The sequence below is a fragment of the Drosophila tropicalis genome, unplaced genomic scaffold (assembly GCF_018151085.1).
Source record: "Drosophila tropicalis isolate 14030-0801.00 unplaced genomic scaffold, ASM1815108v1 contig_859, whole genome shotgun sequence".
NCBI classification, from domain to species: Eukaryota; Metazoa; Arthropoda; class Insecta; order Diptera; family Drosophilidae; genus Drosophila; species Drosophila tropicalis.
In genome coordinates, this window is record NW_027173353.1 from 7,165,535 (window position 1) to 7,187,677 (window position 22,143).

Consider the following 22,143-nt stretch of genomic DNA (forward strand, 5'->3'; position numbering starts at 1 on the left):
TGTCATTTGGTATAATATGCATAAAATGCTAATGCTGTAGAACATCTTTCTTCTAGCACACGCCGTTTGGGCTATTGGCCCAGCTCGCTGTCCGGTTTTTTGGCCATTCTTGATCAATTTATCAAATACACGTCCATTGACTGGTGGCTTTTACGATTCTCGAGGTGCTTGTCAAACAGTGTACAAACCAAATCCATTAGACTTTTTAGCAGACAATAAAAGTGTACAGCTATTTATATACATATCTGATTTTGTTTATTTTTGGGTCTTTCTTTTCACGGCTAATTCAACTCCATGTACCTACAATTGAATGAACTTCATTAAGGTTACATTTTTTAATTATCACTTTGAATATTATTAATTAAGTGCCTGGAGTAAAAAACCATCAACATTTTGGGGTCATTCATTAAAAAAAGCTATCGGTCTTTTATAAAAGTAAGAATAATTATAATTAGTTATATTAAAATCAGTGTCCTTCGTAATACTTCCAGCTCACAAGAGAAATCTTTAAGAATTTCAAAAACAATAAAAGAATTTCCGAGTGATAAGGCTTTACTACTTCGAAATATCCTTAAACTCATATTTATGATATATCTATCTGAAATCCAGTAATGAAATTCAAGATTATCAATGTTCTAACTCAAGAATAATTGATTACCCAAAGAATTTTTTAAATATTTATAAAACTTTAAAGAAAATCAAACTGAAATTCATTAGAATTCGTTTTCTAAAGATCATAAATTTAAGCTTATCTTATTAGCTTATGGATTATTGTAAAAAATAAATAAAATATGTAGATATCTGTTGTATTCAGAAAAATGAAGAAGCTTCTTTTTAGAGTATTTCACATTCAACCAAATTAATTAGAGAAATTCTCAAATATAAAAATCAAACAAAAGCGATATGCTAATGAGCTATAAACATAAATGGAGTAATTTTACTTAAACAAATTGGCAATGTGATCACGTGTCAATAAGTTTTCTATATATAAATGTATGTATGTAAGTACACACACCCGATATTTTACTGTAAAAAGACACGAACTGGGAATTGGACACGGATTTTCAATTTCTATTGTGTTTTCTTTTCTTTTTTTTTTTTTTTTTTTTTTTTTGGCGAATATGATAGAGCAAGAGCATTTCCGTATTCTTAACGGACAGTGGGAGCTGGCCAAGAGGTTGACAACCAAACAAAATTCTTGGCTATTTTCATGAGCAACTTGATGATCATGATCAGCATCAATAAGGCTTGGTTCGTTGGTTGGTTGGTTGGTTGGAGTTGGCCAAAAAACTGTTTAGAATTCTAGAGGGTAGATGGCAAACCTGATTGGCGTTCTTAACACACACAATCCAGGGGTTTCTATTATATTTTATGATTATTTTTTGATTCGTTGTTGTTGTCGTTGCTGGTGTTCGGTTCTTTAGTTGTGTGTAAAAGTATTTGCATAAATATGCATGTATTTTATTGGTGAAACGATTGGGCTCTATGTACACACAGGTTTTTTTTTTTGTTCAATCAGAATCTGAGAATTTTTGTGTTAAAAAGTTAAACAAGTCGCAGGCTCTGGCAGCCCTTCTTGTGTTCTTTTTTCGGTTTGAACCAGTTTGGGCCGAGTAAGAAATCTTCAACATAGTTAAAAATTCATTTAAGCCAGTTTAAGAAATCAGTCAAGGCAATCAGTCACGACGGAAATCTAAATACTATCGATGTATTTATTTGTTGTCTATTGTTCAAGAGAACTCTATACTGAAATATTTTGCCAATATGGCCCTTTTTGATATTCTAAAGTTAAAGTTCTTTGGCTGATCTCACGTTTTTATTAATAGACAAAATGAAAATGAAATATTGTGGTATGTAGCAAGCATAACTAATTAACATTTTTGAATTTTTTTGTTTAATTTTTTCTTGTTTTTGTCTTTGGTCTTTGGCATTTGAACTTTCAAAACCATGAAATACTACATTTCCCTTACAAATATATTCTAATGAGGCCTATTTTGGCCTAAGGTTTTAAAATTTATTCTTATTTTTTAGCCATTGATAAATAAATATTGTATTTATAGAAAATAACAACAACAAATGAATATTCAAAATGAAAAATGATTACAGAAGCCGTTGGATGGGCCATGATAGTTCGGGAAATCGAAGACTTCCGTTTTGTTTGACTTCCGCATAGACTGGTCATGTAACTGTAAACAAGTTTACAGACAACAATATACTAATTTAGTGTCTAGACTTTGTTTTTGTTCGCTTAAATATTAAATAATATTTTAGGGTTTTCAAATATAAAGTTAATGGTTAGCATGAGCTACTTTTATCAAAACTGAAGATCAGACTTTAGAATTTCTAAATTATATTATAAATATATATATTCATTATCTTATTGCTTAAAAATTATATCAATTTCTTTACGAAATTGCATGTTTAGTTCAGAAGGTTTAAATGTATCTTTTAAAGTAAATATACAATATTCTAATAGCTTTAAGTAAATGGATAATCAATTAAATTATGTAAATGGAATCAGTAACAATCAAAAAGGCCAAAGTCGCGCAAATTCGCGTAGTCAGACGCCAAGCTCACCTCCACCTCAGAGCACTTCAATAGCAGGAAATACAAAATGCAAAATAGCCAAAAAGTAAATTGTAACAGGGCCCAAAAACCAAAACTAGTTTTGAGGCAAGCCGCCCCATTGGCTGGTCAAACGTGTTCTCTTTGTTTTGACCGTTGCACGTATAAATTGGTAATACGAATTAGAAGAAAAAGAAGAAGACGACGAGACCAAGACGATTGACTGATTATTGTAATTAATACGCGACTTTAATATTGTCTTTGTGGTGTTTTTCTCTCCCTCTCTCGCTCCCTCTCTGTCTCTCTTTCTTTCTTTTGGCATTTTGCATTGACATTGACTTTGACCGAGAAACTAAAATCGAAGTCAATGCGGTGGCGTATGAGTGATACAAGTTCGTTGTGTGCCGGCACGGTCATTTGAATTGCAATACCATTGACGGCAATGCCTCGACCACGAAAGTGATTCGAATTATTTAAATATTGAAGAATCACAGTTTTGTTTCCAATTTGTTGCATGTAAATTAAAACAAATTGTTTGACAAGCAAAAACAAATTGACATGAAGCGAGTGCAATTTAATTGTAAGTTAATTCTTAAACTTAATGTCATTACATTAAATGAAATGGTGTCTATTGATATTTTCAATGTCTTTATGGACGAATAAACCACCCGCTCCGTCTGGTATTTGGCAAAGAAATTTGATTTCGTTTCAGTCATTGGGTCAAGTTCATTCTCAACTCACATACGTATAATATTAGAAATAAAAATTAACTCAAGACTAGATCAAAAAACGGCATTGACCGTTTTGTCGAGGAATTACCAAAGCATAAACACAATCGATAAAACGAAATATAGAAAACTTTTGGTTAGCCATAAACAAAATCTTGGCTGATGGTTTATTTGCAATTTTTTTTTTCTTTTTTTTTTTTTTTTGGTTTTTGCTTAGGGGTCAAAACTTGTGCGCTTCTTCGTGTATTGTTAGTTTCGTTCATTTCCTGGTTTGGTTGCTTTAACCAGTTCGCTGACGTTTTAGCATTATCATTAATAAATTTTTTGTGTATCATAGTCAAATGCAAAAGCATTGACCTCAATTATGTTGGCCAGTTGATACTACTTAATGTGCGGTATAATGTGATTTTTGATAAATAAACTATTAGAAAATAAAAAAAAAAAAAAGTGAATAAAATTTAAATTTCAGTTTCGTATTATAATTAAGATGTTCCACACGAGTATAACGGTTCATTTTCAAATTAGGCATTGGAAAATTTATATAATTGCTCTTAGGACAGACTGGAAACTCGTGGGAGTGAATATGTTTTTTATTTTGCCTTATCTAATAAAAGTCCGACTAATGAGAGCTGTGGCTATAGTCAAATTTTTATGATTCACATTTTATTTAATGAAAAATCATGTATGGTCCACTTCTCAAAAGTTATTCATAACTATTCAAATATTTGGAACGTACATGTTAAATATAATATTTAATTTAAAAATATATAGCAATCTGTTGTGCCATGCATCGTTTTTTGTCAGATTAAAGAAGAGCTATTCGCAAATGCAGTTAGTTGAATTTGACATGTTTAAAATTCTTCATCGCTTTGTCGGTTACTTGCCAAGAGTTACCAGACAACTTCTTTTTAAAAGTGTCTGGCAACGCTTAAAAACTTGCACAGTGGCGCCAGGAAAACCCGATACCATAGTGAACTATCGATTTTATTGTCATCGATTGACCTACATATCGACTGTATTCAATATTTATCATGTGGTTGTTGTTGCGCGAGGGACAGAGAAAGAGGCTATATAAAAAAATCTGATATAAATATTTACGAATCTTTTTGAAAAATAATGCCCACCTCAGTTGTTTTATTCGGATCAAGAAATACAAAAAGCACAATTATAAGCTCTGCAAAATGTTAAGTACATTTAATCTGGCGCTAGCGCATCACACAAGAGCATGACGTAAAAAGACACACTCAACACCCAGACGCAGCAGCAGCAGCAAAAACAACAACAACACAACACAAACATAATTTCATTGTCAATTTGCATACTAAATATAAAGGTAAAGAAAAAGAGTAGAGTGGGGTTAGGTAATACAAGTTATAACAAAAACCATAAAATCAAAAAGTGAAAATGAGTAAGCTGGAGACAGATTCGGATAGCTCAGAGGAGTTTTTCGATGCCGAAGATACAACGCCCAATCGACATTCTACACTTTGGTAAGTATACGAAATGTTTTTAAGCCTTTTTGTTGCAACAATCACTTCTTTACAGCCGTAAATTACCACCCGAAGTGGCCCAGGAATTTATCTTTCCTGACCCTGCAGTCCGTGTAAATGCCACTGCTCCTGTGTCCTCTGACAGCGATGCCACTCCCATTGGCACAGGATCCCCGGCCACCCGGAGTCCCACCAATAGTTTGGGTACTCGCCTTAAGCAACAATCGGATGCGGCTGCCATCTTCGTGGAACCCAAACCTGTGCAAGGAGCTGTAAGTGGGCGTGGTTGTGTTTGTTAGTGGTTATGGAGTTATTTGAGTTCCTTTTAGAAAACTGTTTGCATGGTTTCGCTAAATGAATATATTTAAAAGATTCCCAAAAAAGAAAGAAAAAATAGTTTATCGTAGCCGCAAATTTATTGCACATTCACAATTGTTGAAACAAAAAAAAAGCAATGCGAAAATGTTTATTATATGCCAATTTCGGTACCGTCCCCCTTTTCGAAATGAATTCATCATTTATTCAGCATTCATTCCCCATAACCCACCTATGTCATGTTGGATGGGCTTCGTATGGTTTTCTCTATTATACATACATACATTTTGTTTTAATTTGTATTGTTGCTACTATTTCAATGGCATTGTGAAAGGTTTTTGGTCATTATGAGGGGAAGAGGGGAGCCATCACATACATTCATACATACATAGTTTTATATATTGTTTACTTTGCAATTTAATGGCCACCGGTTGAGTCACTCATTCAAAAAGAATGTGCTAAACATTTTCAACCGGTCTTTGGTAATAATAATTCGCGAAAAAGTAAGAAAAGAACTTCCGATGGAACTTGTATACTCTTGATATATGTACTTTCCTTAAGACCTAATTAAAATACATATACCTTTTTGATAAAGTCGTTAATACCCCCTGACAGAAAAGAGTATGTATACAATGTGTTAGCCAATGATGATTATGTATTTAAAGTGAACATTGTTTGAGCTCTATCGCTGTGCTTGATAATTTGATTGCGTTAGGTTTTATCGCAACAGTTGTAGATAATTTTTGTTTGCAGCTTGTATCTGACCGCCCTTGGATCGTTTTTAAATTAGTTTTGTTTTTAATCGAAATTTACCATTCCTCCTTAGTTTTTTCGTTGTCCCTCTTTATTTTGCTTTATGACTGTTTTTTAATGATGGAACACTTTGGGTATTCAAATTGATGAAAACAATTTCTGCTTACTTTCTAAAACAAATCAAACTAAAGTTTCAACTTTAATTTTGTATCTGAAACATTTTTGTTCTTTATTTTCATACTTTGTGCCTTTTCCGCTACCTTCATTTACTTCAACTCAACGAACAAAATCAAAAAAACGATAAAACAAATCAATAAAATTCTAAATCTCAAATGGATGTGCATAATTATATATGTATATATCGTATATAGTATGGTAGACAACGCTTTCACGAACTACGTCAGTGCATGCAAAATGATGAAGATGATAATCCAGGAAATACACTCACACCTGATTCTCAGGTACCTAATTAAAAAGAAAAAAAAAACATAAACTTTCCTTTATCCAAGTAATTCATAGTATGTGTTAATTTGTGTTTTCTTTTTGTTACTTGAAAGTAACTCTAAAATTCTAATCTATTAATATCCATTCTAAAATATATCAACTACAGAATAGTTCCACGGATGGCGTGTTCACAAATCGATCGACGCATCCCTTCAAAGTCATTGAAACGGATACAATGAGCATACAGAGCATGACATCATTGGGTCGCGTTGGACGTATATTGGCGGGTAGTATCGATCCATCGGGTGAGTAAAATTATAAGTCTTTCGTTTTGATGAACAAGGCAATTAAATTAAGAGTTAAGACAAAATCATCCAACAATTCGTACCAAAGTAGGTTTGTGTTTTCAAAATTTATTCGTTTTGAAATGTTTTGATTGAAACATATTTCAACAAAGTTTAGCACTGTTTTGGCTCAAGTTGTTAAAAGTTAATTATTTTTATTTAAGAGTATTTCGCGTATTTCAATTTTGTTAATATCAGTCTGAATTTGGTATTGATTAAATACATTTTATTTAATTCAAATCGTTTCTTAATTATTAAACATTATGTTTTCAATTACAGCTATTAGCATTGACCGCGAGTCTCTAGCGTCTATGAATGCCCAACAACAGCAGCAGCAACAACAACAACAACAACAACAGCAGCAGCAACAACAACGCCAAGCGTCACCTACAGTCCCGGTCATGCCCATAGCGACCACATCGACGGGAGTTAGCAACATCACATCCTCTGGCACGACCAGCACTCGCTTATCGCCCAAACATCAGGAAGTCCCTCAGGCCACAACAGCCACCTCATCTATTGTTGACGTGTCCACTTCTTCTCCTAGTGCTGCGGTCAGCGTTGTAACAACTACGGTTCCTTCAATATCTGGCAATGCCAACATTGTGCTCCAAGAGCCAGATGTGATAGCAAGCACAAAGCTGGCCCAATCAAAGACCACTGATTCAATTACCTCCAGTGGACCGGTAGCTCCGCCGCGACGTAAAAAGAAATCTCGAAAATTTTCTAGCAGTTCATCCGAGCAGTTTAACATGAATGAGGGCATGCGGCTGCCACCAGCCGATACGGAGGATACAGACAGCGACACACGATCTGTAAAAAGTGTTCGAGATGTGCAACAACAGTTGCGCGATGACTTTGTCAAGGAGTTTGAAAGCTCACTTAATGATGTTAGCGCCAAGACAATTTCTGGCAGCACCTTAAGTTGTTCCTCCATCAACACAATGGTATCCGCATCGGCTGTAACAACCACGACGCCTTCGTCACTTTCTCAGATGGCTTCATCGAGTGGTGGTCCTAGTCGTCCTGTGGTGGTCGCAACAGTAGCTCCTCCAGTGGCTGCCATTTTTAAACCCTCGCATTCATTGGGCAGCAGTTCGACATCTGTGTACTCCAAACCAAGTCCATCCAACTCGGCGAAAAGCAATTCCGCCCCAGGAAGAGTCAGGTAGACCAATAGAAATAAACTAACATGGATTATTAGATGCTAACCCCTCTTTAAATTTCAGTTCAATTGATCCCAATCAGGGCCTCAATCTGTTTAAAGCCATTCAAGGTGGCTACGTCGTAAAGCCACGGGATGAGGCCAGCAACAAGGCTCAGGGACCGTCGCAGGATGAAATCGAACGCATTGAGAAAATGCTTATGGAGACTGCGAGTCGCCCCAAGCTGGCTGGCACTGGATCAAACAGTTTGGGTAGCTCTACACGGTGGGTTTTTCTGGCCTAGCAGATGGAGTCGGAGGATTGGCGAACATTGCGTTGTCTCGCCCATCTTCCTCGCCTTTTGGGTGAAAACAATGAACTTTGGTATATTTAAACAATGTATCTCTCTCTTTTATTATCATTCACGATAATAGCTAAATTCATGTAAATGTCGTAATTTATTGACCACGTAAATGCCAGTTCATTGAAAACCCTTTAGTTAATCATATAGAGATTCCCAAAGTTCAGCTAATTCATCTCCCTTATTTTTACTCTTTTAGCTACCCAGCATTGAAACGTCTTAGCAATGATAAGGAACGACGCAAATCTGCTGGAGATGAAGATGTGCTTAAACAAATGAATATCTATGTGCGGACTCGCACTAGTTCGGGCAAGCAGCTAACCGACTTTGAGATACTTGAACAAGTTCCCGTTAAAAATTTGGACACGGGAGAGAATATGCCACTATCTGAAATGCGTTCACCGCCTGTGCCTGAGGGATGGAATCCACTCTCGTTGCATATACTGAAACTCACTTCTCATTTGGAGGTGATTCAAAAGGAATCGGATGAGGAGAGTGTGATTGGTATACCACCAAGCATTGAGGGTCAACCGCCCGACGAGGAAGAGCTGGAAACCGAGGATGGCAGTCGATTGAAAAAGAAGACAGCAAGGATAAAGCGGTTCTTTGGCACAACTATGCGCAAGACAGTGGACAAAGCCAAATCGATAGCTTCAGAAGTATCGCATGCCCGACACAAGGAGGATGTGGCCGACATTGTCGATGCCATGAATCCCGAGCAAAATATCAAAATAAAGGCCTCATCATCGAATAAGGGACCTTATGAGTTTACAAAGCTACAGCATGTCCAGGATTTAAGTGGTGAGGACACCAGCGCCGTATGGTGTATGAAATTTAGCTCGTGCGGCCGACTATTGGCCACAGCTGGCCAAGATAAGGTGTTACGCATTTGGGTTCTCAAAGATGCCTATCCATTTTTTCAGGTAGGATTTTTTAATTTACCTTTCCTGATTAGATAATTCATTTAATATATTTTGCAGGATATGCGTAATAAGTATAATGCTGATCAAAAGTCATCACCCACACCATCACAAGAATCGCTGGTATCCCAGCATTCCGCAGAAGAGGCAATAGCCATGGCCACAGCTGCCGAAAAGTGTCCCGGGCCATTTATGCCGAAACCATTTTGCACTTACAATGGCCATACCTCGGATTTGCTTGATGTCAGCTGGTCGAAAAACTATTTCATTCTATCCAGCAGTATGGATAAGACGGTGCGACTGTGGCACATCTCAAGGAAGGAATGCCTTTGTTGCTTTCAGCATATTGATTTTGTCACAGCCATTGCCTTTCATCCTCGTGATGATCGCTACTTTTTGAGTGGTAGTCTGGATGGAAAGCTTAGATTGTGGAATATCCCCGACAAAAAGGTTGCCCTGTGGAACGAGGTGGATGGCCAGACAAAACTGATTACGGCCGCCAATTTCTGTCAAAATGGACAGTTTGCTGTAGTTGGCAGCTATGATGGAAGGTGCATTTTCTACAACACGGACCAGCTGAAATATCACACACAGATCCATGTCCGATCAACGCGTGGAAAGAATCGTATTGGACGTAAGATTAGTGGAATTGAACCGATGCCGGGCGAAGATAAAATTCTGGTTACCTCGAACGATAGTCGTGTGCGTCTCTACGATTTAAGAGATTTAAATTTGTCGTGCAAATACAAAGGCTATTTGAACATGTCATCGCAAATCAAGGGTTCCTTCAGTCACGATGGCAAGTATATAATTGCTGGCTCCGAGAATCAATGCATCTATATATGGAAAACAAATCATGACTACTCCAAATTAAGTTCGGTAAGATTGTTCAATACAATAAATACGTGTAAGATGCTAAAATTCGTGATATTCTGCAGGTACGTCGAGATCGCAGTGACTTTTGGGAGGGCATTAAAGCTCATAATGCCACTGTCACCTGTGCCATATTTGCACCACATCCGGAGGCCATAATTAAACCGGATCCTGATGAAATATCAAATGAAAAGGTAGATAAACTTATGTATAAATATCAGAGCAGATAAAAGATCTTAGACAAGCAGTGACTTTGAAAAGTTGGCCTCAACACTGATAAATTTTCGATTCGATTTCCATTTTCTTTCTTTAAAACTTGTCTTAGTTCCTAGATAAAAATGTACAATTAACAGTTAATGATTATCACACATTTTTACTGAATACTTTTGTGACTCTTATTGACATTCCTATCAGTAATTGGAAACTTAGCCATATTTGCCTTTTAAAAACACTCAAGTTTAATGTCTTATACCTGATAAAAGCATATCTTTAAACTCTGTTCTCTAATCTCTAAATAAATTTTTTTTTTTTTTGTTTTGCAGCTGCTTAACAATCAACCCGATCCACTGGTGGAGCAGCATAAAAAAGGCTGTGGCTATGTGCTGGTCAGTGCCGATTTCAATGGCGCTATCAAGGTGTTCATCAATAAAACAAAGCCCAAACATAGCAGTCTGCCCTACACGGCCATTGCCGATTAGTAGTTAATGGAACCTGGAGAAAAATGTGTCTATTAGCACTTGCGTTCTATGTATCCGATCCCCACTGTATTTATTTATGACATGTATGTGCGTACTTTATACGATTAAGTATCAAAGCAGAGACATTGCTTAACTTATTTGATTGTATCGAAACCATCACGATAAACGAAAGGAAGAGCAAATGAGATCAACCAATGCTATTATTTATTCACTCCATTTATTTATTGTAATTACTACTTATGTGAAAAGTTGTTAACAATTCTTGTGCGAAATCTTATGCAAAGAAAAGAAAAAAAATTGTTTTTTAATGTTAATTATTTTTTTAATATCGATTGTGTAATAATCTAAGTGAACTATTTATACATATGTGTCGATTTGCCATGCTTGTAGAAAGATAAATGATTATGTCGAACATTTGTATGTTGTGTATTATGCAAAGCAATTACTTTAAAAGCCTCCCCTGCTCCCCCACACCCCCCACAACACATAACTAACTAATGATGATTAGCTTATGGTAATTATTTTAAATTATATCTATGTATATTTTTTGTAAATTAAAGTAATAGGCAGACGCCTCGCACATGTCCCATGTGCACTCTTACAAATTGAACTCCATTTATTGAATACAAACATATGTACATATATTGAATAAGGTCTGGCGACTAATCTGTTGACGATGTAAGGATTTTCAAGTGCTTCAGGATTAGGACAAGCATTTCTCCATATTTAACGTAAGTTTAACCTTCATTACTACTGGGGCTTCCTCAGGACTCCGCTTTGTGGTGAATGGAAAGGAAAACCCTTTTAAGCAGGAAAATCTATACCATAAATGAAGTCAACTTGTGTGCGTGTGTGTGTGTGATTTCTCAAGACTTGTTTCCTTAACCGTCGACAACCCAAAGTAAAAGTCTATGTCTCAGTGGGATAAGTTCCCTTCAAGTGCATTCAAGCAGAAGAATGTGGACATTGTAAGGAATAAGCAATATTCTCCATCCCCGACAGTGATTTAAGCATAGTTCTGTTTTTTGTGTCCTGGCCAAAAGCCGAATGCGACAAAAAATTTGCGAATTGAAACAATGGTCACCAAAGATATTTCTGATGCACCAACAAAAAAAAGGAAAATAAAAGTCAAAAGGAAAGAAAAAGCAACAGAAAGTGTCGGCAAACGAGCTCGTGGGGCTAAATGGGGAGATTGGGGAGATGGTGCTTTGCTATCCGGAAGAGGAAACTTCCCGAGTGGCATGAAAATAATTTCAAGTGCCATTTCGAGGGTCTGTCCCGACTCCCTATTGCTGTCTGGCACTGGCCCAGACAAAAGGGCCACAACCTAGTGTCTCGGCCCATTTTGGGGTTGGTCGATGCCAAGCACAAATATTTTTCCCTCCCAAAAAAAATACAAAATCCCGTATTTAGTTCCCCTGAAAACTCTATACTCTCTCAACTGATGCTTCCTTCTCAATGACACAAAACTCGTGAATTGTTTTCAGTACTTTTATTAAAGGGTATTTCAGCAATTGTAAATGGGGGAAGATTTATATATTTTGTATTTGGACTGTTATGTCGCCACATTACAACATATATACGAATGTATATATTTCCATTTTCATGTACGTGCAGCATAAACTTCTTCGTTGATTCCTTGCCCTGTTTTGTTGCAACTTTCGTCTGCAGTGTCATTCGAAATGCCACAAACAGACCTAATGGGTTGGGTGGCAGTATGGTAACTCGGTGTGGGAGGGGCGCCTGGGCAGGCGGATTGCAATGAATACGCTGGCTAAATAATTGTTTAGTCAGACAGTAAAGTCACTCGATAGACGATTAGCGCTCGTGTTCATCGTGTTTTTTTGACTTTTGCGTTGAATAGATTACAACTTGCAATCAATAAAGATTTAGTTGCAGAACTTGTAAATAATTGAGGAGGAGGACTATGAGGAGATGGTCGCCGGGCGTGGCATGGCACTGCGGTAACAACAACAGCTGCTGCCGGCAATGCCATAGAATAAACAGCAGCAAATACATGGGCGTATGCCATAATTTAAAACCCTTACAATCTCTAATACTAAGACCCCATTAGAGTTTTTTAACTAAATATAACTTTCCAAAATATCCTAGGGATACATAACATAACATTTTATTGCTAGATCTCTGATTTTCTTTAAACATAAAAATCAAGGTGTAATTGAAAATTTTATTTCAATAACTGTGTGTTGATACAGTTACTTAAGGGCCAAAAGATTTGATTCTAAACCAAGACGATACCAACTTTGATACCGTCAAAATTATTAAGTAGCCAAATTGAACAGGCCAAAATACTTTTTCTCTTAATAAAGTTTAAAGAAGTGATACTTTCAATATTCTCGTTCGGTAATGACATTATTAAGTATACATTTTCTTTAAGATCTTGAGAGTATCTCATATATCTATTAAATAGTGTAACCAACTCTTCACATTAACAGATTTCCATCTCATAAAGCCCTTTTGCTACGTTCATGGAAAGTACCATCAAGCAGCAGCCATACGTTGACGTTGACGTCGACGGTAACGGCGACTGCGGCATCGGCCCTCATGATACCCGCCGTTGCTGTTGCCAGTTTCAAATGCCAATAAATGCACTTTTGGCCATGTGCCAAGTTGCTCTTTTGAAGAGAGTTGCACAGAGAAATGTGTTCTCATCGTTTTCTCTCTGCGCCTCTTTGAAAGTTTAACATGAACGATGCAAGCAAATGAAAGAAAATTAATTATATTAAAGACCGGCTACCTTAAAGAAGTGATTTAACCAAAACTTTAAAGCGCTCTTTTCAAAACTAATTTTTACCTTGACTATGGCCATTGAATCTTAAGTCCTAATCATATATTTAATTAACTAGAATTTTAGTCGAAATATACCTTAAACGTCGTTCTATCTCATAGACCAGCATCAATTTAAAATTTTAATTTTTATTAATAATTAGGAATTTACAAAACTTTCAACTTAGTTTAAAATAAAACTGATCATATATGGTTTGAATATAATTTTGGTTGTCAATAATTGTTTAAATTAGCTTTTAGTTACTTGTCCTATATCAGAATTTCTAATATTTGATGTAAACAATGGCCAAAAGGGTTAAAAAAAAAAGAACAGCAAAAGACTGAATCTGCCTTTGTATAAGAATTTAAGCATTCAATCCTTAGGTTTTTCAATTTTCTATAAATTGTCATTATTTTCATCACGATGCCATCTTTGGTTACTCCGGCACTCCCACACATACACTCGCACACACAGCGAACAACAACGAGATTTGAGTAAGGTGCGCTTAGCTGCGGCTCTCTTTCTCTTCAGTTTATTTCTGGCTCTCGTGCGGTTCGGTTGTAGTTCGGTTCGTGTGCGGCATTTGGTTATTATCGGGTCTAATTCAGAAAACGCATTTCAAATTGCATTTTGCCAAGTATTAACAACAACAACAACAGCGGCAAGAAACTGTGTAAATGATTTTTGAATTTTGTTAATTTGTGTGAATTTCCTGGCCAACAAAGGCAAAATATAATTTATATTTTAATGTGTGGACTTTAAACGAAGTAAAACTTCATTTCAAGAACATTTGTTAGAAAGTAAAGAGAGGCTTGAGGCTTGGGCAAACAACAATTGCTAATTATTTGAATATATTTAAAAGTTTCTTCGTTTGTTGGGAGTTACCAGAATTGTTGTTGCTGTTTTAGTTTTTATTGACTGCACGATTCCAATAAGAATTACTGCGCATTTAAGTGGAATTAAATTGTCGCTCAATCATTTACGTTTACCGTCATTCACATTTGATCGCACATTTTGTAATTGGATAAAAAATAAATAAAAAACTGACCCAGTTCTGGGCAAACAAAAACGTAAAATTGGGAATTCTTTTGTTTACATTGAATTGTTTACTTAATACTTTTTTAATTTGATGAAATGGAGTTCATGTTTGCAATACCAGATATCGATACATTTAAAAGTAAACTGTCGCGAGATTAAACCAAATTTATTCTTTGAGAAAAATATTTTTAAAATAAACAAAGTAAGCAACAACAATTTGAAAATCAACTCCAATTCGATTTAATGGGGAATAAGCCAACGAGAAGAATTGAAAAACGAAAAGCCCAACTCAACCCTTTCACTTAAAACCAATTTATTAGATTCTAAACGAATCGAAAACAAGTTCCTTTTAAAACCAATACTAACCAAGTGTATATATAACCAACTAGGATCCGTTAGTGCAACATAACGTGGCCTATATTCAAAATAGATCAACAGCAAAAGATCGAAGAGAGCAAAACTGCATCATGTGATATGAGAAGAACACAAGAAGAGAAACATCAGACAAACAAAAACAAGTTTGCCAGCATCGGAGCTTATGCTAAATAATAATATTAATAAATAAACGCAATACCCAAAACCAGAAAGAGAGAGAGAGAGAGAGACGGGGAGAGAGACAGAGATCTCGAGCGAGTGAGAGAGAGTGAAATAAGTTTTTTGAGTGACCTACAAATACTGGTTTTTGTTTTTGTGCGGCCCGTGTGAAACCGACAGAGTGCGGAGCAATGGCCACCACGACGACGACCACGACAACGGTTGTGGTTAAGCGCCCTGGTCCGCCAGTGCCGCCCAGACCCAAAATTGCAGCAGCAGCAGCAGCGGCGGCAGCGGCAGCTCCTCCAGTCATACAGAAAAAGCCAAACTTTGTTAGCCAACTGAGTGCAGTGGGTCGAACTTTAGTATACAAGTCACCATCATTGAGTCTGCAGACCAAGAAACAAGCTCAGACCCAGACGCCCACCACTGCGGTTCCAGCTCCAACTACCACTGGGCCAGCTCCATCGCCAGCGCCAAAACCTCCACTAAAACTACGCAAGGCTCCGGATGTGCCCACAGCCAAGCCAAGGGATAGTGTGACAAGTCCACAATTGGTTACCGTTAACCGTCACAATTCGATGACTGTCAATGGCAGTGCTCAAGCTTCTCCCCTAAAGGATACACGTTTGAGTCTGGGCAAGGTCGATTTCGAAAGAGCTGGCCTACATCCCACTACACAGCCTTTGCCCAAACCCAGGAAAATAGTCCAGATGCCGGTGGCCACACTGGATATGGAAGATGTGCCGATCTTTTCGCCGCCAGCACCTTCTACACCAGCCATTAGCATATTCAGACGATCTAAAACTACACTGGATAACTTTACCTCTTCTCCATCGACAGCATCCTCAGGCAATCATCATCAGAGTGGAGGTGGTGGCTCTTTTCTGGGTGGCAAAACTGTCGAGATTAAGAATAACTTAAAGAATGCCGCCGAGCGTCTGTTTTCGGAAATAATCATAAGCCAGAATCAGAAACAAAATGCAGCTGATACAACAATCATAACGAAACATGAAAGGGCCATACAACATCAGGCTTTGGTTGAGCAGGAAAAGGAACATGTGCAGGAGCACCTGAAACGTGAACGAGAGCGGGAACGCGAACTTCAACAGTTTACCATTGAGGCAGCTGGCAATCGCACTTGTATTAACATCAATGGAGGCAAAACCTCTGTTAGTGCTGGCCATACACCGGAAAAGAAGCAAACTTTCCATGAGTTGCTGATCTCAGAGTTGGCTGCCATGCGAAATCGATCCTGCTCCCTTGAGAATTTGCCCAGTACCAAGACAATGGACACATCATCGACTATAACCACTTCTACTACCATGACAACTGGCAAATCCGTCATGAATAAGTTTGTTTCACGTCAACGCTATAACTCCATTGATGATGCCGAAGAGGAAGATGTGGACGAAGATGTAGATGCTGATAACGTGGAGGACGCCGATGGTGATGGCGATGAAGAGGACACTTTAACCTATGCCGTTAATAAATCATTCAAGGAGAATAGCATCACAGAAGCGATGAATGCGTCATCGCCTAGGAAACGTTGCCCCTCCGGATGCTCATCGGACTCTTCGCCATACGGTACAGAGCGTTCGCAGCGTATACGAACCTCCGATTGGATTGAGGTGGGCGACAATGGCAAACAGGTTACACTAACCAGTTGTCACATCAGTCTCGAGGATTCCGGGATGGAGGATGAGGAGCGCCTGGATGATATGTCATCATCGGGCGTTGGCGACAGTTGGGATAGCGTCAAGGAGGCGGAGAATGAGAAGCGATGCCGCAATGTGAAACGGTGAGTCAGTTTGAAAGTGAATTTAAAGAGGCATTCGAGAATGTTGGCCAGGGGGGAGAGGCTTAATAAAGCTTTTATCATTCAATTTAGTTAAAAATCAGGTGTAACAGTTTTTAAGCCATGTTCAAATTGAAGAAACAACAACAAACCTGTATAACTGGTTTCAAATCTTAAAACTTATCAACTGATTTTTTGTTTTTTGTTTACCATTATCTGTTCTGCGACTCAATTTGGTCCATACTAAATATTGTGGACAAAAGAGGTTAGGGTCTTTTTACCAATTTGACACATACACACATATACTGTATGTATATCTATCGATGTATTGGTTGACAAACATAAACGTTAAATCTTTTGCAAACAAGTTTAAGGTGATAAATAAAACGTCAGTGCACGACTGGATTGAACAGTTTTGGCCAGGTTAATATGATGCTGCCATGCTATAGAGGTCGCTAGAGGAATTGTGACAAGAACGTCGAGAGAAGAAACATACATACATATGTATGTATATACGCCTCAGTTGTGAGTGTGTGTGTGTCTACGCCGGTTTGTCTCGGTTTTCAGTCAGAACTAGTTACACTAGTGTCTCTGAGTTTTTCAACATATCACGTAGTGCTTGGAAACTGACACAATCAGAGAGAACTATAAAATTGAAAGACATAATAATATTAGTTATTATCATTATCGACCACTTAACAATCATTATTTATAATAAATGATAGTAGATAGTTTTTCTTAAAGGGGGAACTTTAAGTAACCCGAGCTCCGGTTCTCAGGGGTCATCAAAATGTTTTTCATGTGCGTTTCTCATGCTTTCAATTAAAGATTTTTCCAAACTTGAACATCCCCTAAAAAAAAGGAAAGTAACTAACCCTGTAAGTACTATAATACCCTAGAAAACATGTCAAGACATGTTGTAAGATAAATGCAGTGGAAAAATAACAATTTTCTTCTGCGTGCCAAACGAACGGTTGGCTAATCTTCAACTACACATTTTCCATTAATTAGCTGCTGGCCATGATGTCAGCCTCAGCTCGGTGAAGCCACCCATGAGGCAAGCCGCAGAACCTTCAAATGTGGCTCATAAAATTGTTTGGTTTATTTTCATTGTTCGCCTTTTGCAATTAGGAAAGAGCACAGAATAAAAAAAAAAAGGAAAAAGGGAATGAAAATCAATAAACCGCGTTTAATTGCAAAGGGTGTGACAGTCAGATAAGATACGGAGAAATGGTATCGGTACACAAGATACTAAAGATATGAACAAAGATACCAAAGAGTCAGTAACTCAGGTACAGATACAAATACAGGTACAGGTAGCTGTTCGTGTGATTCATCAGGTAGCTCTGCTGCTGTTGCTGCTGTTGTTTTAGCTGATTACCGATGCCCAACATGTGTAATTTTATTCATGGACTTTTCTGCAATTATTTCAGCAAGTTTCACTGAGCTTTTCAGTTGACATGCTTTACTTGCATATCTCACAGATACTTAGACACACACATCCACATATACGTATGTATCTTACAGATACACACGATCGTAGGGGGAGTTGGTGGAGCGGGGAATCTAGCCATTGTGTTTGCCTTTAACTTGGATCCCATGCAAATTGTTTGCCAAGTCAAGTTCTTCGCAGAGTTAGATGCGGTTTATATACAGTGGTGGTCAGCGTGTAAGCCCCTTTTTTTTTTTTGATTTTAATTTTGATTTTCTCGGCTCCTAAGAAACTTAATGAAGAAATTTTTTCAGTTATTTGTTGGTTATTGTATTTAGAATCTGACACGTAATTATTGTCATTCCAGCTTTCGACGTTTTTTTACAGGTGCGTTTGAAAAAAGAGCTACCCCAAAATGTTTGACAATAGTTTAGCCCGGTCATTTCAAAATCTTTAATATTATAGTTAGACATGTGTATTCTTTGAAAAAGTTGTAGATCTAGATAATCTAAGATAAACTGCATACCAAAAATTTTCATTTTAGCCCCAATATTTGTTTTGGGGCCCATCGAAATTTCGGGATTTTGTATGTAATTCTTGTGGTCTCTTTGTTTGACGACGTTTTACGATACCAATTTAAACTTAAGTATTATTTTCTAATTCTAAGTATGAAAGTGAATTGAATTTCCCGTCAAATGATACATGTTTCATAAAAATCCGACAAAAATTAGATTGATTTCATCGCCCATACTTAAAAAAAAGACTAGAACTATCAAAATTTCCCACACATTCTCCGTCTCTTTCTTTGCACGCATATATGGGAAATTTTCCTTACCTAGTTTTTTTAAGTATGGGCGATGAAATCTATCTAATTTTTGTCGGATTTTTATGAAACATGTATCATTTGACGGGAAATTCAATTCACTTTCATACTTAGAATTAGAAAATAATACTTAAGTTTAAATTGGTATCGTAAAACGTCGTCAAACAAAGAGACCACAAGAATTACATACAAAATCCCGAAATTTCGATGGGCCCCAAAACAAATATTGGGGCTAAAATGAAAATTTTTGGTATGCAGTTTATCTTAGATTATCTAGATCTACAACTTTTTCAAAGAATACACATGTCTAACTATAATATTAAAGATTTTGAAATGACCGGGCTAAACTATTGTCAAACATTTTGGGGTAGCTTTTTTTTCAAACGCACCTAAAAAAAACGTCGAAAGCTGGAATGACAATAATTACGTGTCAGATTCTAAATACAATAACCAACAAATAACTGAAAAAATTTCTTTTATTAAGTTTCTTAGGAGCCGAGAAAATCAAATTTAAAATCAAAAAAAAAAAAAGGGGCTTACACGCTGACCACCACTGTATATACTTTTTCATTTCTTCTATTTTTTTGTTTTTGAGTTTGCGTTTATTTTAAAATTATGGCTGACACCATTTCTGATGCGGTGGCATGTTGCATGTGTGAGCATTGCGCTGAATTGCAGTTGCAACAGCAACAGAAGCAACTAAAGCAACAACAACTACAATACCCAATGTCTTGCAATATTTACTTATGTTTTTATTTTCGTAAATATTTCAGCAACAAAACCAAAACCAAAAAAATAACTCGTTTTATTCAAAGCGTTTATATGTATAAATACAAGTAAAGCCAAAGAGTAAGTTGTATATGGGGTTGAGGTTTTTACACACACACACACACATACATACGTATAAAAATACTTACTTATGTTCATATAATTATATATATGTATATAGTTTCATACCGATATATATATGTATATATATGCATACGTGTTTACTGAGCGCTGATTGTATTATCGTGACTCACGTTGTTTGGGGGGCTCATTTGAGTTGGTATGCAAGTATGTAAATTAAACTACACATACATACACAAATAATGTAAACAACAACAACAACTGCTTAAGCAAGGGTTAGAAAGAGAGCAAAGGTAATAGAGAGTGAGAAAGAGAGGTAAGGCATAACAATTGATTAGTCATATGTACATATATGCGATCTCTCAGTTCGATATTCATTCTTGTTAGCAATTTTTTTTTTCCATATATTTTAACATACCCATAAAAATTGGCATGTTAGGGGAGAAAGCTGTGAAAAAAACAGACAGACAGACACACACACTCACACACACACTCTCAATTCTTGTTCAGAACTTACAAAATGAATGAATCAGCTGAAAGAGAAGAGGTTTGGTTCTGAGTGTTTGTTGTATCCCATGACTGAACTCGGAATTTCTGACCACCGCCCCCCACTAAACCAAAAACAAAAAAACCCATTAACCATCTCGCTTCATAAAGCTCTCACACATGAAATTAAATTTGTAATTCCCAAACAACAAAAATAAAAACCATAGGAAACTAAAACTCTGCATGCGCTTCTTCTTTTTTTGTATTCATTTATTTAATGCAATTTTCTCCTATCCAAACCGAAAAAAAAAACGAAAAAGGAAACTACTGATAAAGTCATTAACTATTTAAGCCCAAATTGTTTGCCCAGACTAACGAGCATATGTGTCTGGATTGTACATATACATACATATACCTACTGATGAACATATATAACTTGTGTATATAATGTGTCTGATACCTTAACGAGTTTTCGCTGATTTGTTTGCAGACTGTGATTAAGCCTCGAGGATTGTGGACTTATTTGAATATCATATGAGTAAATGTTTGCCTGATTAAAACCTAGTCAAAATTTGGCAGGATCAAAAGAACCTTTAAACTAATTAGCAGGTTATCTTAGTACATATTATTTTATGTGAGAGAATTAGTTAACGGTCAAAATTTATCATATTCCATAAGCTCTAGTGATAAATCAGGGCCGGGGGGTAACCATGTTCCGGCCCCCTACTTTACTTCAAATAAATCCGCTATTTTCGACTGTGATGTATCGCGGGCCCTTCTGAAAACTGCGCGACCGGGGGAAACCCACTCGTCTCATTGCATTATGGTACATACATACATATATACATAGTTTATTTATATTTCTGTTTTTATTTTTTATGAGTTTAATGTAACTTTTTTGTGTTCTTCGCAGGATTATTTATAATTTTCAGTAAAATGTTTCGCAGTTTTAAATATAAGTTTAATCAATAATAAGCCCATGACAAATTTGAAATAGTTCTTCTTAAAAAGTTTTCAAAATAAAGTTATAATGTTTAAAGGATTACAAGTCTTTCAGAATTGCAGACCAATTTCCTGTTTCTTTTTTATTTTATAGAAATTAGTCTATAATTGATTCGCCATTTGAATTACTTATGGGTTTTTTTTCGTCATACATAGATGAATTACAATTCTTAATAAAAAAAAAAACCCAACGACGCATTAGAGAGTTTGTAGAAAATGTAATAAAATACTATCAAAATTTATGAATAATTATCATAAATTTAATGACTTCATGACACGTCTTTAAAGTAACTTTATCTGCATTTCTCTTAATGGTTTCTGTTTTGAGTTTTTCTAATATTACTATAATCTTGTTTATATACACTTAATTATACATATGTATGTATGTATGTATATACAGGTGCCCATGGTAGTTTTTCAGTTATCTCTTTTATGAGGCTCTTAAAATGAATCAATTTTTATGACAAACGTATATTTTGTGTAAGTACATTTTGGTTATTCATTTTTAAAATCAATGATGTTGGGTACCTACCTAACTTCCTACCTACCCACCTGCCTACCTATCTACATACTAATAAAAGATTGTTAAATGACTTGATTTAATGAAATCTATTTGATGGGAAAACTCTTCCAATGCACTTCTTCAAATTAAAATGCAATTCCGTTCGGTCATTGGCATTCAAACACAGTGACTTTTTCTTTATTCACTTCGTTTTGCTTAGACTAAATCATAGAGTTAACTTTAGCGGCGATTGTT

The 22,143-nt window shown here is 36.4% G+C and overlaps 2 protein-coding genes across 5 annotated transcripts in view; both read left to right on the forward strand.

Moving 5' to 3' along the window:
- Positions 1–4,321: 4,321 nt before the first annotated feature.
- On the forward strand, positions 4,322–11,241 carry LOC137582470 (WD repeat-containing protein 44). 3 transcript variants are annotated; one of them, XM_068297027.1, is made up of 10 exons: positions 4,322–4,783; positions 4,839–5,055; positions 6,223–6,312; positions 6,462–6,600; positions 6,919–7,807; positions 7,869–8,069; positions 8,345–9,068; positions 9,126–9,944; positions 10,004–10,132; positions 10,481–11,241. In XM_068297027.1, exons 1-10 carry the CDS (start codon positions 4,698–4,700, stop codon positions 10,634–10,636), a joined length of 3,450 nt encoding a protein of 1,149 aa, XP_068153128.1. In that variant the 5' UTR covers positions 4,322–4,697; the 3' UTR covers positions 10,637–11,241. The 3 variants fall into 3 exon arrangements, with proteins under 3 accessions (XP_068153128.1, XP_068153130.1, XP_068153131.1); XM_068297029.1 differs by lacking the exon at positions 6,223–6,312; XM_068297030.1 differs by lacking the exons at positions 4,322–4,783; positions 4,839–5,055; positions 6,223–6,312; positions 6,462–6,600 and adding an exon at positions 6,717–6,847.
- A 2,728-nt stretch (positions 11,242–13,969) lies between these two features.
- The window catches only part of LOC137582555 (nuclear pore complex protein DDB_G0274915), a 41,018-nt gene continuing 32,844 nt past the window's right edge, over positions 13,970–22,143 (forward strand). The window contains exons 1-2 of one of the 2 annotated variants that reach the window (XM_068297136.1): positions 13,970–14,095; positions 14,852–16,797. In XM_068297136.1, the coding sequence (XP_068153237.1) occupies positions 15,188–16,797 (1,610 nt within the window). In that variant the 5' untranslated portion in view covers positions 13,970–14,095; positions 14,852–15,187. Of the gene's footprint in view, positions 14,192–14,851; positions 16,798–22,143 lie in introns of both variants that reach the window. The other variant, XM_068297135.1, reaches the window with a different exon arrangement.